At 44.9% G+C, this 22,544-nt stretch overlaps 1 protein-coding gene across 2 annotated transcripts in view; it reads right to left on the reverse strand.

Moving 5' to 3' along the window:
* Nucleotides 1–22,544, reverse strand: part of LOC138303682 (lecithin retinol acyltransferase-like) — a 299,328-nt gene that overhangs the window by 36,856 nt on the left and 239,928 nt on the right. Inside the window, exon 1 of one of the 2 annotated variants that reach the window (XM_069243020.1) lies at nucleotides 972–1,599. The exons of the other annotated variant lie outside the window; for it this stretch is intronic. Coding sequence (XP_069099121.1) covers nucleotides 972–1,499 — 528 coding nt within the window. The 5' untranslated portion in view covers nucleotides 1,500–1,599. Of the gene's footprint in view, nucleotides 1–971; nucleotides 1,600–22,544 lie in introns of those variants that run through there. 2 annotated transcript variants of the gene reach the window in all.

A 22,544-nucleotide genomic window follows, 5' to 3' on the forward strand; every position in this document is an offset into this window, starting at 1 on the left:
TGGGCCATAAAGGGTCATCAAAGGCAGCTAAAGTTCACGGGCTGTGAGTGCCACAGGAAACAACCTCCTATAAAACGTGATTTAACAAGACCATGGCACTGCGCCATTACCAGGCCTTGGCGCGACCAAGGATATGCGCTTCCACACATGGGGATGGGGCGTCCGAACAATGAACCAAAGAAAGACAACTCTTTTCTATGCATGAACATTGTGGCAAACTTAAAATAACTCGTTTCTCAAGATAACATGCCTGAATCCGTCTAACTAGACGACCTCTGTTTTGAATGCTACCTATCCGTACATATTCCCAATGTTTTATTTTGTTTAGCAGTGCTTGAAATGGAAAAATAGAAGTACAGGTACTCTGTGTCCGAGTACCTGCTTGTGTCTGAGAAGTGCCGGTACTCTCTAATTAAAATTATTAAATTTTTCCTGAAAAGTGGAAGTACTCTTCCTCCCAAAATAAAAAAGTGTCGGTACTCAGTACCGGCCCATTTAAAGCATTATACGTAATTTACAATGCGCCACGTGCCACTAAAACAACTCCAGGGCGCTAGAGAGAACATATGCACTACAACCAACACACACATGTTGTGAACCCTCAAGGTGCATTCTGAAACTCGGTTTAGTCATCAATATAATAGGTTGCGTTCGTATATAACACTTGCCAACGCTTTCTTCCCGTTATTACTCACTATAAATAGTGGGTACTAGAGATACCCGGCTCAGTGATACCCATGTGTTGGACCTAGGAAGAATGAAAAGCTAGGTTATCTTCGAGAGGATTCGAACATGTGCGTTCTAGAAGGAAACGTGCTGACAAGTTTTTTAACTAAATCCTGCGGTTTAATTTAAGCTTTCCCACGACCAGTGATTTGTGGCAATTAGCGTCATTTTAGTGCGATTTAATCTCGTTATCTGCTCGTACTGGCGTCCCTTATAAATATGCTAAAAGCGGGTCATAGTGTTACCTTGTCGGTCTGGAGGCTGGCCGGCCTGCCGTACCTGCAGCGGGTCACAAAGTGCTCGCAGTTGTTCCACAGCAGGCTGTACTCGACGCCCCCCACCAGCTCCTCGGCTCGCCGCGCCACCTCCTCCCCGGGCAGCGCCCCCTGTGGGAAGCTCCGGTCCAGGTGGTTGACCAGGATGTGGCTCCCGTAGGCGAAGTCGTGCACCGAGTCCACCCGCACGCTGGCCGCCTTAGCCAGGACCCCCAGCACCAGCCGCTTGTTGGTCACCACCTTCTGCAGCAGGGCTGGGTCTTCGGACAGCAGGGGCAGGATATCAGGCATCAGGTGGGCCACTCGGTCCTTCCCCAGGTAGATGCCAAAGTGGACGAAGAGGGTGCGGGGCACCTCCAGCAGGTCTCCCCTTTTGTATATGGACACATTGTAGTGACTGGCAGTAATCACCTCATCTGAGGGCAAGAGTTTGAAATTGGAAATCAGCAACACTTTCTCCATAACGAAAGCCAGCACTTCCAGCGCCGGGGATTTCATCCTTTCCTCGCTGCAGGCTGCACTTTGCTGTTGCAACAGTTCCTTCTTTCTTCCACTTTGATGACTTTGGTAATTTGGAAACTCGCCCTCCCACTTAATCCCCCCATCTCCACCTCCGCCAAACCAAACGCAGACCCTGCATTGAGAGATGCTGGCTGTGTGATTGGCTAGAAAGAATGTGGGTGGCCCAAAGAATGAAACTTGTAGTTCATTGATACAGAACATTTTGAATAAAAGCGCATGTCGCTGAAGCCACGACTTTGTTTAAAATCTGCCATGAAACCCCTGCCCGAGGATCTGCGGTAACATGTCTTCACTTGGTGTTCACTTGGCCGCGCCACCTTTGAGAGCTGGGGGACTCGTGGACTGGCTCCAGAATGTGTCATTTTCCAAGGATGAGAACCGCCGAGCCTGCGGGATCCGTCTTTCGTGCTCCCGCAGAGCAGTGGCCACTCTTTTCCTCTGAGAAAATTAATTTTAATCCTTTATCTGGTCTAACTTGATAGTGAAGCTGCCCTCGAAGAGCACGGAACAACAACCACACACTATGCTCGAAAAAATCGATCGTTAATAGTTTCAAATACACACATCTAACGGGCTCTTTACTGCGCATCTCACATACAGCAGAAAGTGGTAGCATTTCAAATGGTTTCGAGGATGTTTCGCAAAAACGGCGCCCACAATTATACTTTATTTCGGCTCCTGGCTTCAAATTCTATTGCAGCATTAAGACTGCGCCTAACCATCTCATAGGGAGAATGGCACGGACCCCTACATGGCAATGACAAAGGAGGACTGTGAAGGCATGGTGGTGTGTAGGCCTCGAGTGCGGGGAGCTACGGTAATTATGCTCTTGTACTCAGGGTTAGTCAGGCCATCATGATTCCTTTGCCCAGCATCTTTGGCCAGGTTTACTTAGACTTAACACACTTGTTGTGCTGCTTTGCATGAAAAGTGGACAGTAGAATGGAAGCATATCAACAAAGATAAGGTACTGTCGCTGTCATTTCATGCACTGGCGCACTTCCAGCTGCCTTGAGCCATGCGTAGGGCAAGGGTGTGTGCGTGATGTCTAGTATAGGTTTCATATTGGAAGGGTGCATTTACAGTACAAAATACAATGCTTGTATGTGTGCTGTACATTACTGTACTTGCAAAGTTAGTAAAGGTTTGAGAAAATACCATTTTACACATTTTATTCAAACGTTATGCCTGCCTCGAGGAGGCCTACATTTTTGGTGCAAAGACCTGTTTACATATGGTTTTGCGTCAAAATCCAAGGGTGGTTGCACTGGATTGCCCATGTCACCCACGGACGCCCTTTTGATGCAAATTAGTGCAAAGTAACCCTAAGCACTACTTTGCCGTACTTCAGGGCTATGTTCGATCACAAACTAAATCCCTTTTCAAGACTTTGCACTGGTTTTGTTCATTTTTTCTGACCCTGCACCGTTGCAAAGCATTGACTAATCTGACCTTTTGTATCAACAGTAAAAATAGATGAACCCTCACATATAGCATTACACCTATTATCAGTAATGTCTCACATGGTCTCCACGGAAACTAAATACCTCACATCTGGCTTTAGTGCTACTTCCAATTAGTATTTCCCTCACCTTGGAGTTCATCAGAAGAGCACAGTAATGTATTCATGTAGAACAATGCTTCAGTCCCAGCTGGTTCAAATAACAATGGACACTGCAAGGGAATATCCATATCTGTTTTAGTTTATAGTCATGAATCCCACAAACAAAAACTTAAGTCCAAAAGCTGTGTTTGATGCCGCACTTCAACAAACCAGGCACAAAGTGAACGTACTAAGAGTAATGATGGTCTGTAGGGATTGTGAGGAGTCAGGGAAGCATGGTGTTTAGAGGTAGCGAGAGCTCAGCAAACTCAAAGCATTCAAAGTAATTGTATGATAATGTTAATATATAAATCTGAACTAATGTTCCATAAAGTAAAGCAATGAATTAATACTTCTGCCAAATCTGTTTCTGAAAGTTTGACCTGCAACCACTGTACTTACACCTTAAAACATAAGCATGCAAAAGCCAATTTTGAGAAAAAAGATATTCTATGCATTAGTTTCTATGACATGGTAGATGCAATTCATTCTGAAAATTTCCTTTAGATGAAATGGTTTTGAAGTGTGAATCTTTTCTGGATTCACATGCTATGATTATTCCACTATCTACTGGTTAGATCTGGAACTCTCATCTTGAGTAGTCTCTATTCTCTTTTCTCTTTTTTTTAATTTGTTGTTCGGCGTCAACTCTCCTCACTATTTGGTGCTTAGTCCAGCCTCTCCTAATGTCAGACACCCTCCCAGGAGGCCTCTGCATGATGTTGCTATCTTCAGCTTCTTTTTTTCTGCTGTTGCATCTGGAAGCATAGCTGAAGCTAGAGTGAAAAACATCACCACAGTAGTTGGGAAAGGGGTTTGGTTGGAAAGAACCATCCAATTTTCACAGAAGTCGTGCATGTGGACTGCTGACGAGAGAAGACTGGAGAATGCATAGGCGGGGGCCCCTGCTCTGAGTGACATAGATAACACACCTCTCTGCTTCTGCCCAGAGTGCCACCACAAGTTTGGCAAGAAGATCATCCACCATGTGTGTAATCTTTGCCCACCATGAGTTCACAATACAGACGACTTTGAGGTTTGTGCAGGTTTCAATCCTAGAACGCTGAGAGCAAGCGAGAAGCAAAGACAGGCACACTATGGCATACGGGGACAGAAGGAAATGCCGTTGTTGAGGGACCTCAGATTGTCTATCGAGGACGAAGACAACATTGACAAAGGAGTTGTGGGTGAGGGCTTGGATGTTGAAAAGGAAGTCATCACCTTCGAGTGAGAGCACAAGAAACACAAAGATAAGAGGCTGCAGGTAACACTAGAGACACAAGGTGCAAGCAAGTCTTGAACATCGAACTCTAAAGTCCAACAGGCTGCCTCTGTGCTCAAGTTTTCAATGGCTGAAGGCAAGCCGAGGATGAAACAGCCCCTCTGGTCACACACCAAGGACACCACAGGCAGATGAGTGTCAGAAAAGACACCGGCATCAAAAGACGACAGGAGTCGAGAGAAAACTAAGAAGAGACAGCCAAAACATTGGCAACCAAGACCTCAATGTAAAAAAAGAGACCCACTTGACACCGAAGAATGTGCAAACAAAAGGAAATAAAGATTGCTTGAGGCTGAAATGGCCATCATTCTTCAAAAAAAGAAGGATTTTGAGGCATCTCTAACATTTCAGGATACCGTCAAGACCTTCAATGGAACACACCCAGGTGAAGAAAAACTTGGGAGAATTGAAACCTCCAATGTCTCCAGAACCTCAGAAAGAAGAGGAACAGCAGATCTTCTATGAGGAAGAGGACTCAGAGTGTCAGGGTCTGTTCCAAGAAACCAACGGATCAGAAGGTTTTGAGGTACAATGGCAAGGTCTCAACACCGAATTCCAGAGGAGGGAGTAGATACATACCCGCTGAGGCCTTCACCTCTGGATGACATCGCCATGTACAACCAAATAATGGAGAGCAGCAGAGTGTGGCATCCAGTTGGAGGAGGAAACATGTTTTCTGCTGAGGACACTTCTACCCTCACAGAGTAAGAGCCAGTACTTGCCCATGCTTCCGAGTATCCTAAACCAGGGAAGAGAGGCCTTCAAAGAACCAGCAACCTGCAGATCGGTGATCCATTTATAAGAGGATCTTGGCCGGTGTCCAGCTCTCCTGAATTGTGTATATACACTGGGCTGCTTTAGCCAGTACTTTGAAGAATAAAACCCTGATGGTCATTGTGAATACTGTAACAGCAAACACCTGCTGGTAATTGACCAACCTAACAACAAAGTCCAGATATGCATCACAAGCTGGATTTTCTTGGTGGGCATACTGATCCTGCACCAATGGCAGTCATTTTGTATGCTACTCTCCATTTGTGCAATACCTCTCCATCCTTTGTAACCTTGACCTGGGGCCAGGAAGACCTCAATCCCCAGTGTGCTGCATGAGTGTTTAGACACTTTAGATGCCTGACTCCTGCTGAACATCATTGAGGCTCAGCAAATGGTGGTCGATGTCCTGGAAACAAAATATTTGCGAACTGTGATGTACCATATTGTGATCTGATTCCCTACACCCACTTGAGACATCTTTAGAGAGCTTGTTCACTAGAAGATGCAAGAAAAAAAACAACTGTTAATAAATAAAACTTAACTCCTAGGGTTCCTCCTTTATGATATCCCATGATACCACAAGAGTGCTGAAAAACTTGAACACCTGTTATACAATGTCATTGTACATTGAACTATACTTCCTGTTACAAGCAGATACATTCACATAAGGAGAAAAATGCATATTACACCACGAGGGACATGTGTACATCAGACAATGTCATAATTGCTCTCTCGAGGTGCATATAGATGCATATATAGAAGGATTTATGCCTACTACTAAACGTCTAAGAAATTTCTTTAAAAAATTTGCAGACCTCACCACAAGATAACTGTGCACGTCAGACCATAATAAATATTACTGCTTCTGTGCATCTCTGTGTATTTATATAGAGGGGCTCTATCTGGCCAATACAACTGTACCAAGTGTCATGTGCATATGTTTATGTATATGTTAGTTTCAGTTTTATTTTATAAAACACCCCTCCTTTCAACCATTTTCTCATCCCTCCTCTCTCTGATCCATACCAAACCTTTCTAACTACTATGAACCCTCAATCGTCCTTCTCAAAGTTCCCCTCCTTTTTACCCAGGACACCAAACTAACAGATGACCATTACTTACAAAAACTACTTACTAATTCCTCTTTCAAATCCATTGCTATAATTCTATCCCTACTCTAAACTCCACTATAAACACATGAAATGAAGAGAAAAAACCTAAACCGAATAATGCACAAATGAACGAAAAGAAAAAACATTATATAATTAATCTACTGACTATTAACCTCTCTCCTTGGGCTCTGGAGTAGAGTGTTACTTGCCACAAAGCACATCAATGCCGCATCAGGGGCAGTAAGTGCTGTATAAATACAATTTACAATATTTACAATTACAAAATTCCAGGGAATATATACCACATCAAACACTACTGTGGCCATAATGCATTGTGGCAAAAGAATTAAGGCTACTGAAACTTAACAGTTGTATTGTGATGGATGTACTATAATATATTATATTGTACTGTAACTGTGTTCATAAAGCTCTTCCTACCCCTGGCGAGTACAAATTTATCTAATTTGTTAGCCTCGTCTTATGACTTATGATCTGCACAAATGCCTTCCACGTGAAAGAGTTCTGTTACATGTTTTGCTGAGTTGTTGGGTTCTGTTTGCCCCCAACTCTCTCCAGTCTTTTGCCTTTGTCAATGTAGTTATTCCTCTTTTGCCTGCTGGGATAGTTATGATAGGGACACGTGGATGACCTCAGCCAAAACAACACCTCCAGCCAAGACTGCCAAACTTTCACAATTACATCTTTAGGCCAAGTTTCTCTTGTTTGGATAGGGATATCAAATCTCAGGCCATATTTATTACATAAGCATAAACTCAAAATTGTAAAACAGTAAACAGCCTTGCTATTTACAAGGTTTGCAAACATAATTCCTCCCTGCAATACCTAGACCAGTGGTTCCCAACCTGTGGTCCGGGGACACTGGGGGTCCGCAAAGCCTCCTCAGGGGGTCCGCGACTGCTCAGAAAAATAAATAATATTAACAGATTAGGTCCCCAGCTTTCAGTAATGACTAAGTGGGGGGTCCCCAGATTCCAATAATGATTCAGTGGAGGTCCCCGGGTTGCAGTAATGAGAAAGTGGGGGTCCACAGAAGTCAAAAGGTTGGGAACCATTGACATAGGCCACTAGACTGCAAGTCACTTACAACCCCAATACCTCCCTGTGCATCAAAACATTCTGTGAACTCCTGGCTTTCTCTCCAACCTGGTCCTCCTGACACCTCTGATCTTTCTGGGTACTTTAATGGCCCTCCCCAGAGCAGAAACAGGACAGTCACTCTTATGTGATTCCTTGCTGTCTATAATCATGCAGGGGGCCCGCTCAACCCAGAGCAACCCTACCTGTGGCATCCCTAACATCCACCTGAGTGCTACTCTGGGTAACTAGGCCATGTCTTGGTCATCTTACACAGACCACATCCTTCAACCCTCCAAGGGCCACTGTACCTTTGAGCCAATGTGCATGTGTGAAAGGTGGGAAAGGGCTGCAAAAGAAGTGACCACCCCAACCCACTGAACAATTGCAGCTTCTTTAAAGATTGCTGAACACATCCTCTTTGAAGTCTGGTGTTCTGTGTGTCTAAAATCAGTTGAGAAGCCAAGGGGACCTAAAGTGCTCCTGCAAACCATAAACGCACCCTGCCACTGGCTAGCCTAGTTCACTTACCATCTGGTCCCTCCCACCAGCTGCAAGAGATATTGCTAGGCAAATGAAAAGAAGTTATATACAAAAATGTTGGTACCCCCTGCAGACAAGTGAACCCAATCAGGGAGGAAAAACCTTCCTCCTCTGATACAGCCGTGGAAAATGCACCTTAACCTAGGTGACATCAGAAGTGTAGAGATTTTCCTGTTCAGGTACTTTGCTGATTCACTAACAGAACAACCCAAACTGACAACCCTCTGCTCCACGCCTAACATATGTGTGACCATGCTATCATTGCTTCTGTGAAACGCTAAGCCAGCCATAACATTTTGCAACCACTAAATCAAACAGATTCCTGTGGCCGTGCACAGCAAGATTACTGTCTCTCAAATGCAAAATTATCAAGACCAGGTCAGAAGCCCCCTAAGTAGTATTTTCATGACACCCATCCTGAGACTCTTGACATGCAAACCTCCCTGGCTATACAACCTCATGTCGAACTTCACTTTCCTGGCTCACTTGGTGAAACCACTGGTCTTGTAAACCTTCCAAGCCCTCTGTATGTAATAGTGGCCTAACACCAGCACCTTGTGAGTAGCCCTGGTATCTGATGCACAGTGAAATCCATGGGAAGGAAGGATACCGTGTCACTAAGCAAAAAAGCTAGATCATGTTCAGACAAACATTGCTTGTAACACCCAGATCTCCATCTCTTGAGCCTTTGTAGTTTTTAATTATCCAAATCTGAACCAGCATCAGATGTGGCTGGCCAAATGTGAAAAAAGTGGGGGCAAAAAGCAGCTGGGTTGATCCATGCTCCCATCAAACCTAACTCAGCATCTTCGTGACCTTAAATCGGGACACCGGAGTTCCGTCAGTGTGGAGGAATAATGCAATTGCGTGTCCATGCCTGTGAATAGTCATGGACTGTTTGATCACCTGTAAAGGACAGTAGTGAGACACTTGGAACCTCTTCAGGAAAATGTTCTCACCCTGTCCCACCTTGCCTGTCTTTGAGAAGGGCAACATCACCACCAAAGGCCTGCTGGGCCGGCTCACTTCCTCTGCACAGAGGGCCAGATGGATGTCATTCTTTGATCATGCTACCAGCTCTCCCATTCTGAAAGCCCCATACAAGGCCAAACAAAAAGCTGTCCTGAAATGCCACACAGGAAACTTCCTAAAAGAGTCCCCTAACACCCATGAGTCACAAAAGACAGATATCACTGAAATGCCTCTCATAGGCTATTCTGAACTTGGCAACTAAGCTGGTTGCCTCGAAGTCTGGTAACCCAGGGCCCCAAGTTTCCATAGATGGTCTGGGAATGATGAAAGTAGATCTGCCACTTGTGGTTGGAAGCACCTGAATTTCTGCAGCTTGAAGTGATATGGAGTATCAACAGCATTATATTATTCAACACCCCTGTTACATGCCTATACTTAAATCTGTTATTGTGCTTCAGACCAAGCAGAATGATTTCTTTTAGCAAGCTAAGCACCATTCTGCAGCTAGCTCGCTGTTGGCTTATGGACTCTATCACTGCCATGATGCTGACCAGAATATCACAAACTGATCACAAAAATAGCTAGGCCAAACAGTCAGAGCTACCAAGATGGCAAACAGCTCTAAAAAGGCTACATTCTTTACCAAACCACTGCCATGATGCTGACCAGAACGTCACAAACTGATCACAAAAATAGCTAGGCCAAACAGTCAGAGCTACCAAGATGGCAAACAGCTCTAAAAAGGCTACATTCTTTACCAAACCAAACCGGAAGCAGTCAGTGGACCATTCCTGGTCAAGAATCACACTAAAACCCCCACACTCCCAGTTGAGTCAGTAAGCCATCCAAGCTCCTGGCTAGGTCTTTTAGGGCCTGGCCACAACATTGATCCACTGAACTGTTGCAAGAAGGCTTCCTAGATTTGCAGATTCCGCTTTACTTACCCAGATAATCTTGATAGGTGATGCTTTAGCTTAAAGCCTGACATTGCCTGTGCATTTGATCTTGAAAGTTGATGCTTCATGATGATGATGCACAGTGTAAAATCCAACTGCTCCACCAGGACCTAAAGATGAAACACTGTTACCTTTAGGCAAAAGAGGCCCTTATGGATTCCTTGAAAACTTCCACCTTCTCCTGGGAAAGCCTGTATAAATCTGCAACGGGATTCAACTTGATACCTAAAAAGGTAATAGTTGTGACACATCCTCATTCCTTTTCCTTGGCTAAAGAGACCCCGAACTGGCCAAGCAGCTGCACAAACTTACTCAGAGCTTTCTTATAATGAGGGTATGATTTTCCCATCATCAATCAGCACAGGAAGTGCCATCACTGGTTTCCCGCCAAAACCACTTTTAAAAGAAGAAGCCAAGCACAAGGACTTTATTTCCCATCATCCATCTGCACAGGATGTGACATCACTACATTTCCAATCATCCATATGCACAGGAAGTGACATCACTGGTTTCCTACCACAAAAGTCTTTAAAAGGTGAATCAAAGCAAGTGGACCTTATTTCCCATCACCCATATGCACACTTACCACCACCTCATGCACTGTCCCCCTCACAGGAGCTACTTAATGGCAGATTTGCAGCAATTGTACTGCTGGGGCACCAAAGGTGTACCAAATGCAAACCCGTCTGTGCCTTTCCATGCTTGGATTGCACCCAACACCAGGAACACTGGCTCTCCTCTACCGGCCTTTGCCTTGCTACCTCCTCCACACTCTCAATCTCAGCTGCTGCTCACCACACTCCTGCCACACAGCACCCACCAGCTTAGAAAGAACTTTCATATGTGCCTCTTGCAAGTGCTCATGCACTCTCCCACATCCTACATCCACCACTCCTGGACCAACAGCACCCCACTTGCTCACACAAGCCAGCTGCCCGCTCACACTGACCAACCTCGACCCACACAACATGCCATACTTCCATGCATGCTCCTCAACACCCGCTTGCTTAACAGACACATGACTCAGCCAACCCCCGCTGGCTATCATAGCACCAGCCAAGACCATCAGCACAAGCCAAGAGGCACCATCATATTCAATGACACCATCAGCTGCACCACCTACATAGACACCCCAACCATCTACATGAAACACCTCACATTCAAGATATGCATCACAGCCATCTTCTCCCTGGGCAGAACCCTTGTATACAGACTACCAAGGCTCGTACCAATATTGCCAGATACATCACAGACTTTGTCATACCCCTCGTCATCAATGCCAGTTCATTCATTCTCATCTGCGACATTAACTTTCACCTAGAAGATCACACTGAGAGAAATTCTACAGCCCTTCTGGAAAACCCTGGAACCTCAGCTTTGTGAGAAAAGGCCTCTTTTTGTCATGGTTAGCCCCACATGTTGCCTGGTATTTGATGTTGCCTCAAAGTAGTTAGTGCCCAGGGCCCCTGCTAGCCAGGTGCCCTTGGCCAGATCTCTTTCCCTAAAACTGTTGTGATGCATTGGTACAATTGGCAGCACCTTAGCTGCCATTATAAGTCCCTAGTAAACGGTACCTAGGTACCCAGGGCATGGGGTACTTAGGATAGACCCCTAAGGGCAGCAGCACAGATTGTGCCACCCTCTGGGGCAATGCATTCAGAAGCACCCAGCACTGCCATTGCAGGCTAAGTGTTCTGATGCAATCCTAAAAGACAAACTCGAAATGGCACACAGCCCGTGTGTCCTGTCCACTATACACTGCATGCAGTATAGGTAAGTCACCCCCCTGGCAGGCCTTCCAGCCCTAAGGCAGGCTGCACTATATGATATGTGTGGGCATAGATGCATGAGCAATATGTCTCAACTGTGTCCTTGCCAAACCTGGGATGTAGTAAGTGAACAGGGCAGCCATTTTAATGCATGTTCTGGACACTGGTCAGTACGAGTTCCACAGCTACATGATGCTACCCTGAACCCTGGGTTGTCTGGTATCAAACAACTCATAATGATAAATCCAAACTGATACCAGTATTGGATTTCTTCCAAAATGTACCCAGAGGTGCCCTCTGCAAAAGCTAACAACCATGACATGGTTGCTGGCAAATCACAACCAGCCTGACAGCACCAGACAAGATTCTGAATACCTGGGGTGAGAGATCCTGCTCTCTGGAATTCAGAACAAAATCCTTCTTGGGTGGAGGTGCTAACACCCGTCCCTCAGGAATGTGCACTGCCTCACTGGTGAGCTTCAAATGGCATACCACCCTTGAAACTCGACCTCTAGGCCTACTGCTAGCAGCAGATGGCCGCCCCTGTCGCACTGCCCCACTTTTGGTGGGAGCAACGGCGGGGAAAACAGACAAAGGGTAGGAGGAGTGGTCACCCCAGCTTGCTCCACCCTTAAGGTGCTGCATGCAAGGGGACCTGTCCATTTCATTTTCCTACATCTTGGATGGAAGGGAGATAGCCAATCAGGTGTAGGGAAGTGACCTCTGCCCACAGGAAGTGGTTACTTATTGAATGTAGCCACCCTAATGTAGAAGATCCATTGGTCACTACTAGGTACCCCCCTGAAACAGTGACTAAATACAGTATTTAGTAGGCATCCTTAGACCACAAAATCAGATTCCAAGGACAAAAAAAGACCAGTAGCAAAGAAGACCCAAGGCTCGAGAACTGAAGTCCTGCTGCACCAAGAAAATGCACAAAACCCTACCTGCAGTGTGCAGGACTCAACAATTGCAGCTGAGGGGTTGCTTGGACATTGAGCAGACACTACTAACCCCCAGATGCCTTCCACTCTTTAAAAATCACCAAAGACCTCCCTCCAGAGGGAAGACATCATTCTGCAACACAAGGGATACAAAGACCCAGTGAAGGCGTTTTCACTGATCGGCTGCTGACCAAGGAACCGGATGCCACAGCCAAACCAAGCTTTGCCCATTGAACCGCGAGGGGAAAACCCTGTCAGTGTGCCAAGTTTGATCGCTCAACCTCACAAGACAGACATGATCCCTCTGGCGAAGGTCAGCTGTGCACATGACATCAACATCCTCTCCAGCGCCGACAACACACAGCTCATACCCTCCATCTCAGACAAGACCCCAATACAAGAAACAAGTTCACAGCCTGTATGACTGAAGCCAACAACTGGATGAAAGCCAACTGTCTCAAGCTCAACACTGACAAGACATAAGAAGTGATCTTCAGCAAGAACACTTCGCCATGGGACTCCACCTGGTGGCCAGCCAAACCTGGACCTATGCACACTCCCAGCACCAACTCCGGGAACCTTTGAATCACCATCAACAACAAATTGGATATGACAACACAAGTCAACACCATCACTGCATCCTGCTTCCACATCCTGAAGATGCTGGAAAAGTTCCTCAAGTGGCCCTTAAGCAACACCAGAGAAACTGTCACTCATGCCTTCTTGACTTTTGCAAGAAGTTAAAGGCCTGGTTTCTCAAATTAACCAACATACCCTAGGCAGGGCTCAGTACACACACTTGCTGATCACCAGGATACCCTTGCTGGTGATAGTCCATTTTACAAACATGCATACCATAACATGTCGTAGGCCCCAAGAATAAGTATAAGAAGACATTTTCTTCAATACCCACTCCAGGAATGGGTTAAACTTCTAAAAGTATGAACAAGATACTGCCATTCTATGTATTTATCAAAGTAGTATGCTTATTGAAATTGGAGGCCTGATAGGTGGAAATCATTTGGGTAGACTGGCAGTAACTTGAAAGCAGATTTAATGTTAGCCTTGCACCAGCTTCAAGTCTAGAAGGCTAACTCAATTTGCCTTGAGAATAATCTTCATTGCTCACCCATTTTCTCATTCAATTGCCAGGTCCATAGAAGATCTGATACTGAGCCACTATCACATGAGACTTTAAGTGGAGGTGAAGGAGGATTTGAAAATTTGAGTCAGATTCTTAGTCCAATTAAATTGCTCAGTTATGTGGCTCTCCTCTCTTGTTTTCAGTCAGTTGATAGGCTTGTACACTGATGTGGCTGGCAGTGTCAGTTTTGGAGCCATCTTGGGGGCCCAATGGTGCAAGGAGAAATTGGCCCATTTTGTGGCATGAATCAGGCCTGACAAAGAATATTGCATTCCGAGATTTTTCCCTTTAGTGGTAGTGGTGTCAATTTGAGCAGGGCTTTTTAGAAACAAAAGCGCAGTCTTCTGGTCTGACAACATGTTGGTGGTGGAGACTATCAATAGGCAAAATGTGTCATGCAGATGTGCTGTGATTGCTGGTGCATTTATCATGTTTGAATTTCAGGGTAGAATTTACAGCCACACATGTACCCTGCAGCCCTAATAGCAGCTGACAATGTATCTCGCTCCAGTTTCCAGCATTTCCAGATATACCATCCCAGTGCAGCAGAATGAATGACGAAATTTCCAGTCGAACTATGGAACATTGCCGCCCTGCCTTTCCTTATGCAGCATCTCGTTCAAAGTGAATATGTAACTACTATAAGAGGGCTTTTTAGGCTCATAGGGTTTTTTCCTAGAATCACTTTGCCTGATTTTGGGTGAATTGCACGATGAAAGGCAATCTCCACGAATGCATGGAGTTCTTCACAAAGCTAACAGGCTCGTTGACCACTCTAATAATTTTCTGATCAGAAAGATTGTAGCAGGATGGACGTGGTTAGCTACAAAGAAACATGACGCCAGATAGCTTCTTAATATTTCAACATTTTGCGCCTTCCTAACACGATTACACAGTTCTCCATATAAGGAAAGATTGTTTGCCACTGCCTTCGTTTTATCCTTTTATGAAGCCTTCTGTATTGGCCATGTGGTGAGGAAGTCCAAAAAAGAGCGTGAATGAGGGTTGCAGTTGCAGGATGTGCATTTAAAAAACATCTAATCATGCAGGCACACTTAAAAACGGGCCAGTTGGGAAGCGAGAACTCTCGTCCCTTAACTCCCACCTGTCCAGTTGCATCTCGACATGCTTATCTATTATTGCCCCTAATTTGGAATTGCCTGCAGTATTCATAAATGTCAAATGGGATTCTTTGTCATGGTACCCATTTTCTGCGATGTTTACTGCAGCTGTAATGTCAGTTCAAATACCTCTTGCAAATGACTCCTCTCATTCTTTTAGAACTGGCGTGGCAACTATGGCTTGTAGGTGTGGGATTCAGTGAAGCTGAGGGAAAAGAGCATTGGAAGGTGGCCATCCGCATGGCATGAGTGATATTTTCGCTCTAATAATAATGATGATCATGATCACCATGATGAGTAAATATATTTCTGAAAGGGCGGCTGCTTCCCAAACCAGGGTGTCCTGGAACTAAACAGCTGAAACACGGAGCTCTATACTGAAACATCCACTTCAAGTCCTTAGGGGACCTCCAATGATTATCATCAGCCATTAACTGTAAGGGTATGTTATTCCAAGGGTGTGTTATGCACAAGAAATAAACGAACTCCCTCCCCTGCGAACAAAATGAATTCGGGTGACTGTATGGAGGAACGCATCTGTTGCTCTTAAGGCTGACAGGCCAGCAGTTTTTTCAAGGGAATATCAGGGCTTTGACTGTAAAACATCCTGTTCGCCATGCATGAAGTTTTAAATACTACTCTCCTATTTTCTGGTAACGAATGCAAGGCTTTTAAGGCTGGAGGAAATGAGTCAAAGCGCTTGATTCCAGTCAAAGGTCTCGCAGCCCAGTTTTGTACTCTTTGCAGCCTGGCTGTAGTTTTGACTGGCAGCCCTTGATACAGTACATTGCAGTAGTACTGGTGGGACAAAATTGTAACCTCGACTACCGCTCTATTTAGGCGGCGCACGAAGCAGTTTATGCAGCAGGAAGCACCAACCATTTTTTTATTTGTTTGTCCACACTAAGAAAGTTATAAGAAGTAAAACTAAGGTTTCTTGCTGCAGTAACTGGCACAGGACAGTCCCTCATACCTTCTGGCCACAATTTGGCGAGTGGGTGATTGATAGAGGGCCAAAACACAGAAATTCTGTTTTGTCCCCATTCAGTTTCAGCGCATTTAGACGTGTCAATTGACTCACCGACCAGAGCTGTTGTGATATTTGTACTGTTGTCTCATTCTGTTCTCTGCTTATTTCCTCTTGTAGTGATGATTTCCAAGGTTGTTTGGAAGGTTGGCCATTGCTTTGTTTGGCAAGCAGCATACCAGTTGTAACAGCTGCATATGCCAATACCTGCGGTGCTAAAGAAGGTCTTCTTTGGGTAGTTCGGTATTGGTGGCAGAGAACAGCGTGAGACAAAGGTATAAAAATCACAACAGTTTAGGTCGATGACTCAAGGGTTGCGTATGAATGCATTGAAATTTATTGAGGATGTTAGAAATGGGATCTTTGGTTGGCAGTCAGGTTACCCCCTGTCCAAGCAAGGACCCTCACTCTAGTCAGAGTAATAGAGAATCACCCTCAGCTAACCCTTGCTTACCCGCTTGGTAGCCTGGCACGAGCATTAGGCTTAACTTCAGAGTGCTAGGTGTAAAGTATTTGTACCAACACACACAGTAACTCAATGAAAATGACACAACACTGGTTTAGAAAAATAGAAAATATTTTTCTAAACAAAACAAGACCAAAACGACAAAAATCCACAATACACAAGTATGCAAAAAGAAACTTCATGTAATTTTAAACACACACTAACACTTTTAGTGTGAAAATGTACCTTGGGTGCGTCAAAAATAACCCCTCTCGGGGTCAAAAAGGGGCCTGCGATGCGTCGATTTCACTCACGAGCGAGACCTTGCGTTGTTTCTCCTTTCATCGGGTCAGGAGGCGTCATTTCTTCTCTCCGCAGGAAAGCAATGCATCGATCCGGTCAGCACTCTCGGGACCAGGCAGGCCTTCTGTCATTTTTTCCATCCCAGTGGTGTTTGCGTCGGAAATCCAGCCACACGATGATCCGAAAACCATGCAGCGCGGGTTGCGATCTCACCAGCCTCCATCAGTGATGCTGTGTGTCGTTTCTCCAGCCCCGGGCGTCGATCTTCGGGTCGCATTGCAGGCGAGTGTCTATTTTCAGCAGCGAAGCCCGCGGCGCATCGATTTTTCAGCGGCAGATTGGAGTCACGTCGATCTTTTCCCTGCACGGCGGTCTGTGCGTGGATTTCTTCCTTTTAGGCTGCCAGCTTCTCCTTGCAGGGTCTCAGGAACTGGATTGGCACCACTTGGTAGAGTAGGAGTCTCTCCAGAGACTTCAGGTGCTGGTAGAGAGAAGTCTTTGCTGTCCCTGAGACTTCAAACAACAGGAGGCAAGCTCTACATCAAGCCCTTGGAGATTGTCACAAGATGGAAGGCACACAAAGTCCAGTCTGTGCCTTCTTCTTCCTCAGCTCTTCAGCTCTTCTCCAGGTAGAGGTTTCTTTTGGTTTCCAGAAGTGTTCTAAAGTCTGTGGTTTTGGGTGCCCTTCTTATACCCAGTTTCTCCTTTGAAGTAGGCCTACTTCAAAGCACAGTATCTCTTGAGTGTGAAATCCTGCCTTGCCCAGGCCAGGCCCCAGACACTCACCAGGGGGTTGGAGACTGCATTGTGTGAGGGCAGGCACAGCCCTTTCAGGTGTGAGTGACCACTCCTCCCCCCTCCTAGCACAGATGGCTCATCAGGAAATGCAAACTACACCTCAGCTCCCTTTGTGTCACTGTCTAGTGTGAGGTACAACCAGCCCGACTGTCAAACTGACCCAGAGAGGGAATCCACAAACAGGCAGAGTCACAGAAATGGTATAAGCAAGACAATGCTCACTTTCTAAAAGTGGCATTTTCAAACCTACAATCTAAAAATCAACTTTACTAAAAGATGTATTTTTAAATTGTGAGCTCAGAGACTCCAAACCACATGTCCATCTGCTCCCAAAGGGAATCTATACTTTAATCATATTTAAAGGTAGCCCCCATGTTAACCTATGAGAGGGACAGGCCTTGTAACAGTGAAAAACAAATTTAGCAATATTTAACTGTCAGGACATATAGAACACATCACTATATGTCCTACCTTAACCATACACTGCACCCTGCCCTTGGAGCTACCTAGGGCCTACTTTAGGGGTGTCTGACATGTAAGAAAAGAGAAGGATTAGGCCTGGCAAGTGGGTATACTTGCCAAGTCGAATTTACAGTTAAAACTGCACACACGGACACTGCAGTGGCAGGTCTGAGACATGATTACAGAGCTACTTAGGAGGGTGGCACAACCAGTGCTGCAGGCCCACTGGTAGCACCTCTAGTGCACTGGACTAGGGACTTACTAATAACTCAAATATGCCAATCATGGATGAACCAATTACATACACATTTTGTATAGGAACACTTGCACTTTAGCACTGGTTAGCAGTGGTAAAGTGCCCAGGGTAACAAAAACAGCAAAAACAGAGTCCAGCACACATCAATAACCTGGGAAGCAGAGGCAAAAAGTTAAGGAAAACCACGCCAAGGATGAAAAGTCTAACAGGGACTAGACAGAATTCCTGAGTTTTGGCCAGCAGAGGTCAGGCATTGCCCCGCAGGATCAGGTGGATTCACTTACGTGCTTGTGGTGGAATGAAATTTGTTCTCGAACACTATATAATTGAAGCATGCAACCAGCAAGGTTGAATAGGACAGAGCGTTTAGATAAGGAAAACTACTGTGAATTATGACATTTTAAATGGTTTTAAAAATGCAGTTTGGATAACCGTAAACTGTCCAGTGGGTCTAATGTTGAAAAGGATTTAATGATTTATAAACATGACTGGTGCCCTAAAAGGTATATTGGCTCTGACATGACGCAAACGCATTGAGTTGGAAGGGTACCAGACCATGGGTGCAGATTCACCAAGATGCCACTGGTATCAAAGTCACATCACCATACCCTTGTATCTTAATGACATCACAGGATGTGACATCATATGACCCCGACACAGATTTTTTCCCAGGAAGACATGTCACAGGACCCTAACATCACAACAATTGAAGATTTGCATTAGATAGTATCTTAAAATAATGAAATCAAGAGGGCATTGCATAGGTGATGCATGGGCATGCCCGTGCAACTACCTATGGGTTTTTGACGTAATCCATATCTACGAACATTAGTAGACAGGAATTTGCGCCAAAATGTTACTCCTCCTTGAGGTAAGCGTAACAAGGAGAATTTATTTAAAAATTTCTAGTTTTTCCAACTTTGCATGTGTGCTGCATTGATGCACTCTGGCACAAGTGTGTGTGCTTTGGAGCATGGCTGCCAAAAGTGCACCAGAGCAAGGGGAAAAGAAAAAATGCACCACATCTTATTAGGTATGGCACATTTATTCTCTCTCCCTTGGATGCAAGGCAACATAGCATCTTTGGTGCAGTCTTGGGTCAAAGAATATTAAGTATGGGACTCAAACTAACACAATCTCCCTCACTACCTATCACTTGACTCTCACTGACTTTCACACAAACACACATGCTTACACGTACAGACACACTTGCTTTCACTTATGCATGCTCTCTCTCACTTAAACAGATTCCTACACACAAGCACCCGTGCAACATACATTTAAAACCATTTTTACTTACCACACCTGCCACCAAAAGGCCCTAAGTGTGCTCCACCATTAGGGTGAAGCCTACCAGCCAGCTCAATTGTCTGGTTTGCCAAAGACATCTTGGAGACATTCAGAAACCTTTCTGAGAATGCATTCCGCCCATTGCTTACCACTGGCTTTGTAGTTTTTAGCTCACATATTCTGGCTTTCTATTTGGTGGCTTTATTTGTTTTAGGCTGTCCAGCTTCATTTTGTCCCTCCCAAAGAGCAAAACCTTTTCTCACTACCTTGCCTTGTATTCTTTCACAAGTGCTCCTTCTTGTAAACAGGCCTATAAATCTTGTTTTGATCTTGTCACATTTGCTGAGCATTCAAAGACAAAGGTTAAATGTCAGAATCTGACTTCTGAGGGAGTTTGGTGTTTACTTTTCTTTCTCCAACTTCAAAGTGAGAGGATTTATGTGGCAATCTTGCTGGTTAATAGGGGTAGAGGGACAACCTTTTTTCTAGTGCACAACATCATTTAAATGAACTGTGAAAGTAATTTAGACTATAGCATAATTAGCAAACCACACATGAAGCACATTTTTCATTAATTCTGAAGTGTGTTGGAAACAAATATTTTAATATGATCAAAACAAATCAATACAATAGGTGATGCCATTTCCATATATTATTGTTTGTGCACTGTATAGTTTTATTAGTAAAAGTGTATGTCTGTGCAAATGTAATTGTAATTTCAATTGAAAATGTGTTGTCTGTAATGGCAGTGAGCTGCCACGCCATGCATAATGCACTCTACACTGCTCTATTCCACTCTGAACCACTCCACAACACTGCACTCTATTCTGCACTACTCCACTTTACACCCTACCAGTGCTCTCTATGCCACTGCACTCTACTCTGCACCACTGTGCTCTACACCACTGCTAACTACTCTGCGCTGCTGTACTTTACGGCAATGCGCTCTATGCCACTCTACTCTGCAAAGCTGCGCTCTCTACCACTGAACTCTATGCCACTGTACTCTGCACCACTGCAGTCTCTGTCACAGAATTCTACACCACTTTACTCTGCACTACTGTACTCTACACTCTATGCCACTGCACTTTGCAGCACTCTACTCTGTGCCACTGCATTCTACACCACTCTATGCCACTGAAGTTTACCCCACCCTGCATTACTGCATTATATGCCAATGCTCTATGCCACTCCACTCTACGCCACTCTATTCTGCATCATTCCACTCTATGCCACTGCACTCTGCAGCACTCCACTCTACGCCACTGCAGTCTACAGCACTATGCTCTACTCTGGATCCCTGCACTCTATGCCATTCTACTCTACTCAGCAGCACTGCACTCTGTGCCACTCCACTCTATTATGCAACGCTGTAATTTACACCACTGCATTCTACAATGCTGCATTGTATGCCACTGCCCTCTATGACACTGCACTCTACATCACAGTACTCTACAAGATTTAATCTACCCCAATGTACTCTACACCGGTCCACTCTACTCTATGCTGCTCCATGCCACTCTACGTGACTGTACTCTATGCCACTTCAAAACATGACACTCTATGCCACTCCCCTCTAGTACAAGCTACTTCACTCTTTGCCATTCCTCTCTATGACACTCAACAGCACTCTCCTCTGCCTTACTAACTTTTAGCCGTGCTGAACAGCAGCCACGCTGGTGTACAACATGGCTAAAATACATTAGCAAGGCCAATAACTCTTGCATGGGTGCAACCTATTGGCTTTGCCAATGCTTTTTTTTTACATTAATAGTGAATAATAGAATATTATTCACTATTAGTATAATTAAACGTGTTCAGACAGTAAGGAATGTGGAGCTGCTCCTGTGTTTTTGGCACTGAGTTTGCCATCTCTGATGCCAGAGGTCGAAAGGTTAGTTCCAAGGACCACAAGAGACAAGCCAGGAGTCACAGCTGCGATCAATGACAAATCCTAATTGACATCCATTTTCCAGACATGGCATTTCCTTGGCCTAAGAGCAAATGCATCCCTTTTATATGTGTGTGGTGTTAGACCGAGAGTGCCCAAGGACTCCTACTCCTCTTTTGCTTTCATGATCTGTGGATGAATGCATGGGATTGGTGGGTCATGCATGTGCCTGGCCGTGTACTTCCCACCCTGCTGACTCACAAGAGAATTCGCTAGGTTCGGGGGTGGGGGCAGCAGAAAGTAGTTGGTGGGTGCGAGTTTCATTGCATTTATGTAGAGTTGGGCCATCTGTCATTGGTCTTTTCCACTACATGACCAGGAACAAGAAGGATTTGGGTGACTAAAATCACACCTATCAGTTTTCTAGATATAACAGTGAGCTGTGTAGTGGTGGTTGTGAAGTTGGGGGCCATAGCAGCAGCTAAGTTAATTAGAGCTTGTCTCCTACACGTTCGCGTTAGGACTGCGCTAAGGTTGGCAGGCAGCATTTTTTCATTCTAAGAGAATGTTAACACAGTGTAGGGGTAAAGAGTAACAGTTTGGACAGCAGTGTGGATCATGGGACGGTAGCTCCAGGGTTCATAGCAAGGGATAGACCTCCAATAACATGGTTGGTAGGAGAATTGGTACCATGACAGGTGTTCGGTTGCGCAGAGGTTGCCCCTTGGCAGGCAGGGAGTTTCTGCTATGTCCTATGTAATTTAAACCTGCAACCAGCAAGTGTAAATAGGACTGAGTGATGCTTCTTTAGATTAGGAATTGAAAATTATTAAGATTTTTCGAATTGTTTAAAAAAATGTAATTTGGATAACTGTAACTCGTGCAGTATCAATATGTGTAATGTCAAATATGGAATGTTTTTTTAAATCTGCAGTTATGTTGACTAAACATGACTGGAGTGTACCCAAAAAGTTAAATTGATCCCGTCATGACGTGTACTTGGTTTGAGTTAAAGAGTGGCAAGATCCAGACTCAGTTCATCCATGGCCTATTGTTTCTGGGTGTTAATTCATGAAATTGTTTCGCAATGGAGTGCCGATAAGCCATAATTACAAAACCTGAAAAGCCTGATGTACAGTATAACGAGAAGACCACGATCCCACTGCTGTATTCCTGTTCTGCTGACAACCCACATAACCTTCTCCCATCGCCTACCTCCATCATATCCTGGACA

Source organism: Pleurodeles waltl, chromosome 1_2 (assembly GCF_031143425.1).
Source record: "Pleurodeles waltl isolate 20211129_DDA chromosome 1_2, aPleWal1.hap1.20221129, whole genome shotgun sequence".
NCBI classification, from domain to species: domain Eukaryota; kingdom Metazoa; phylum Chordata; class Amphibia; order Caudata; family Salamandridae; genus Pleurodeles; species Pleurodeles waltl.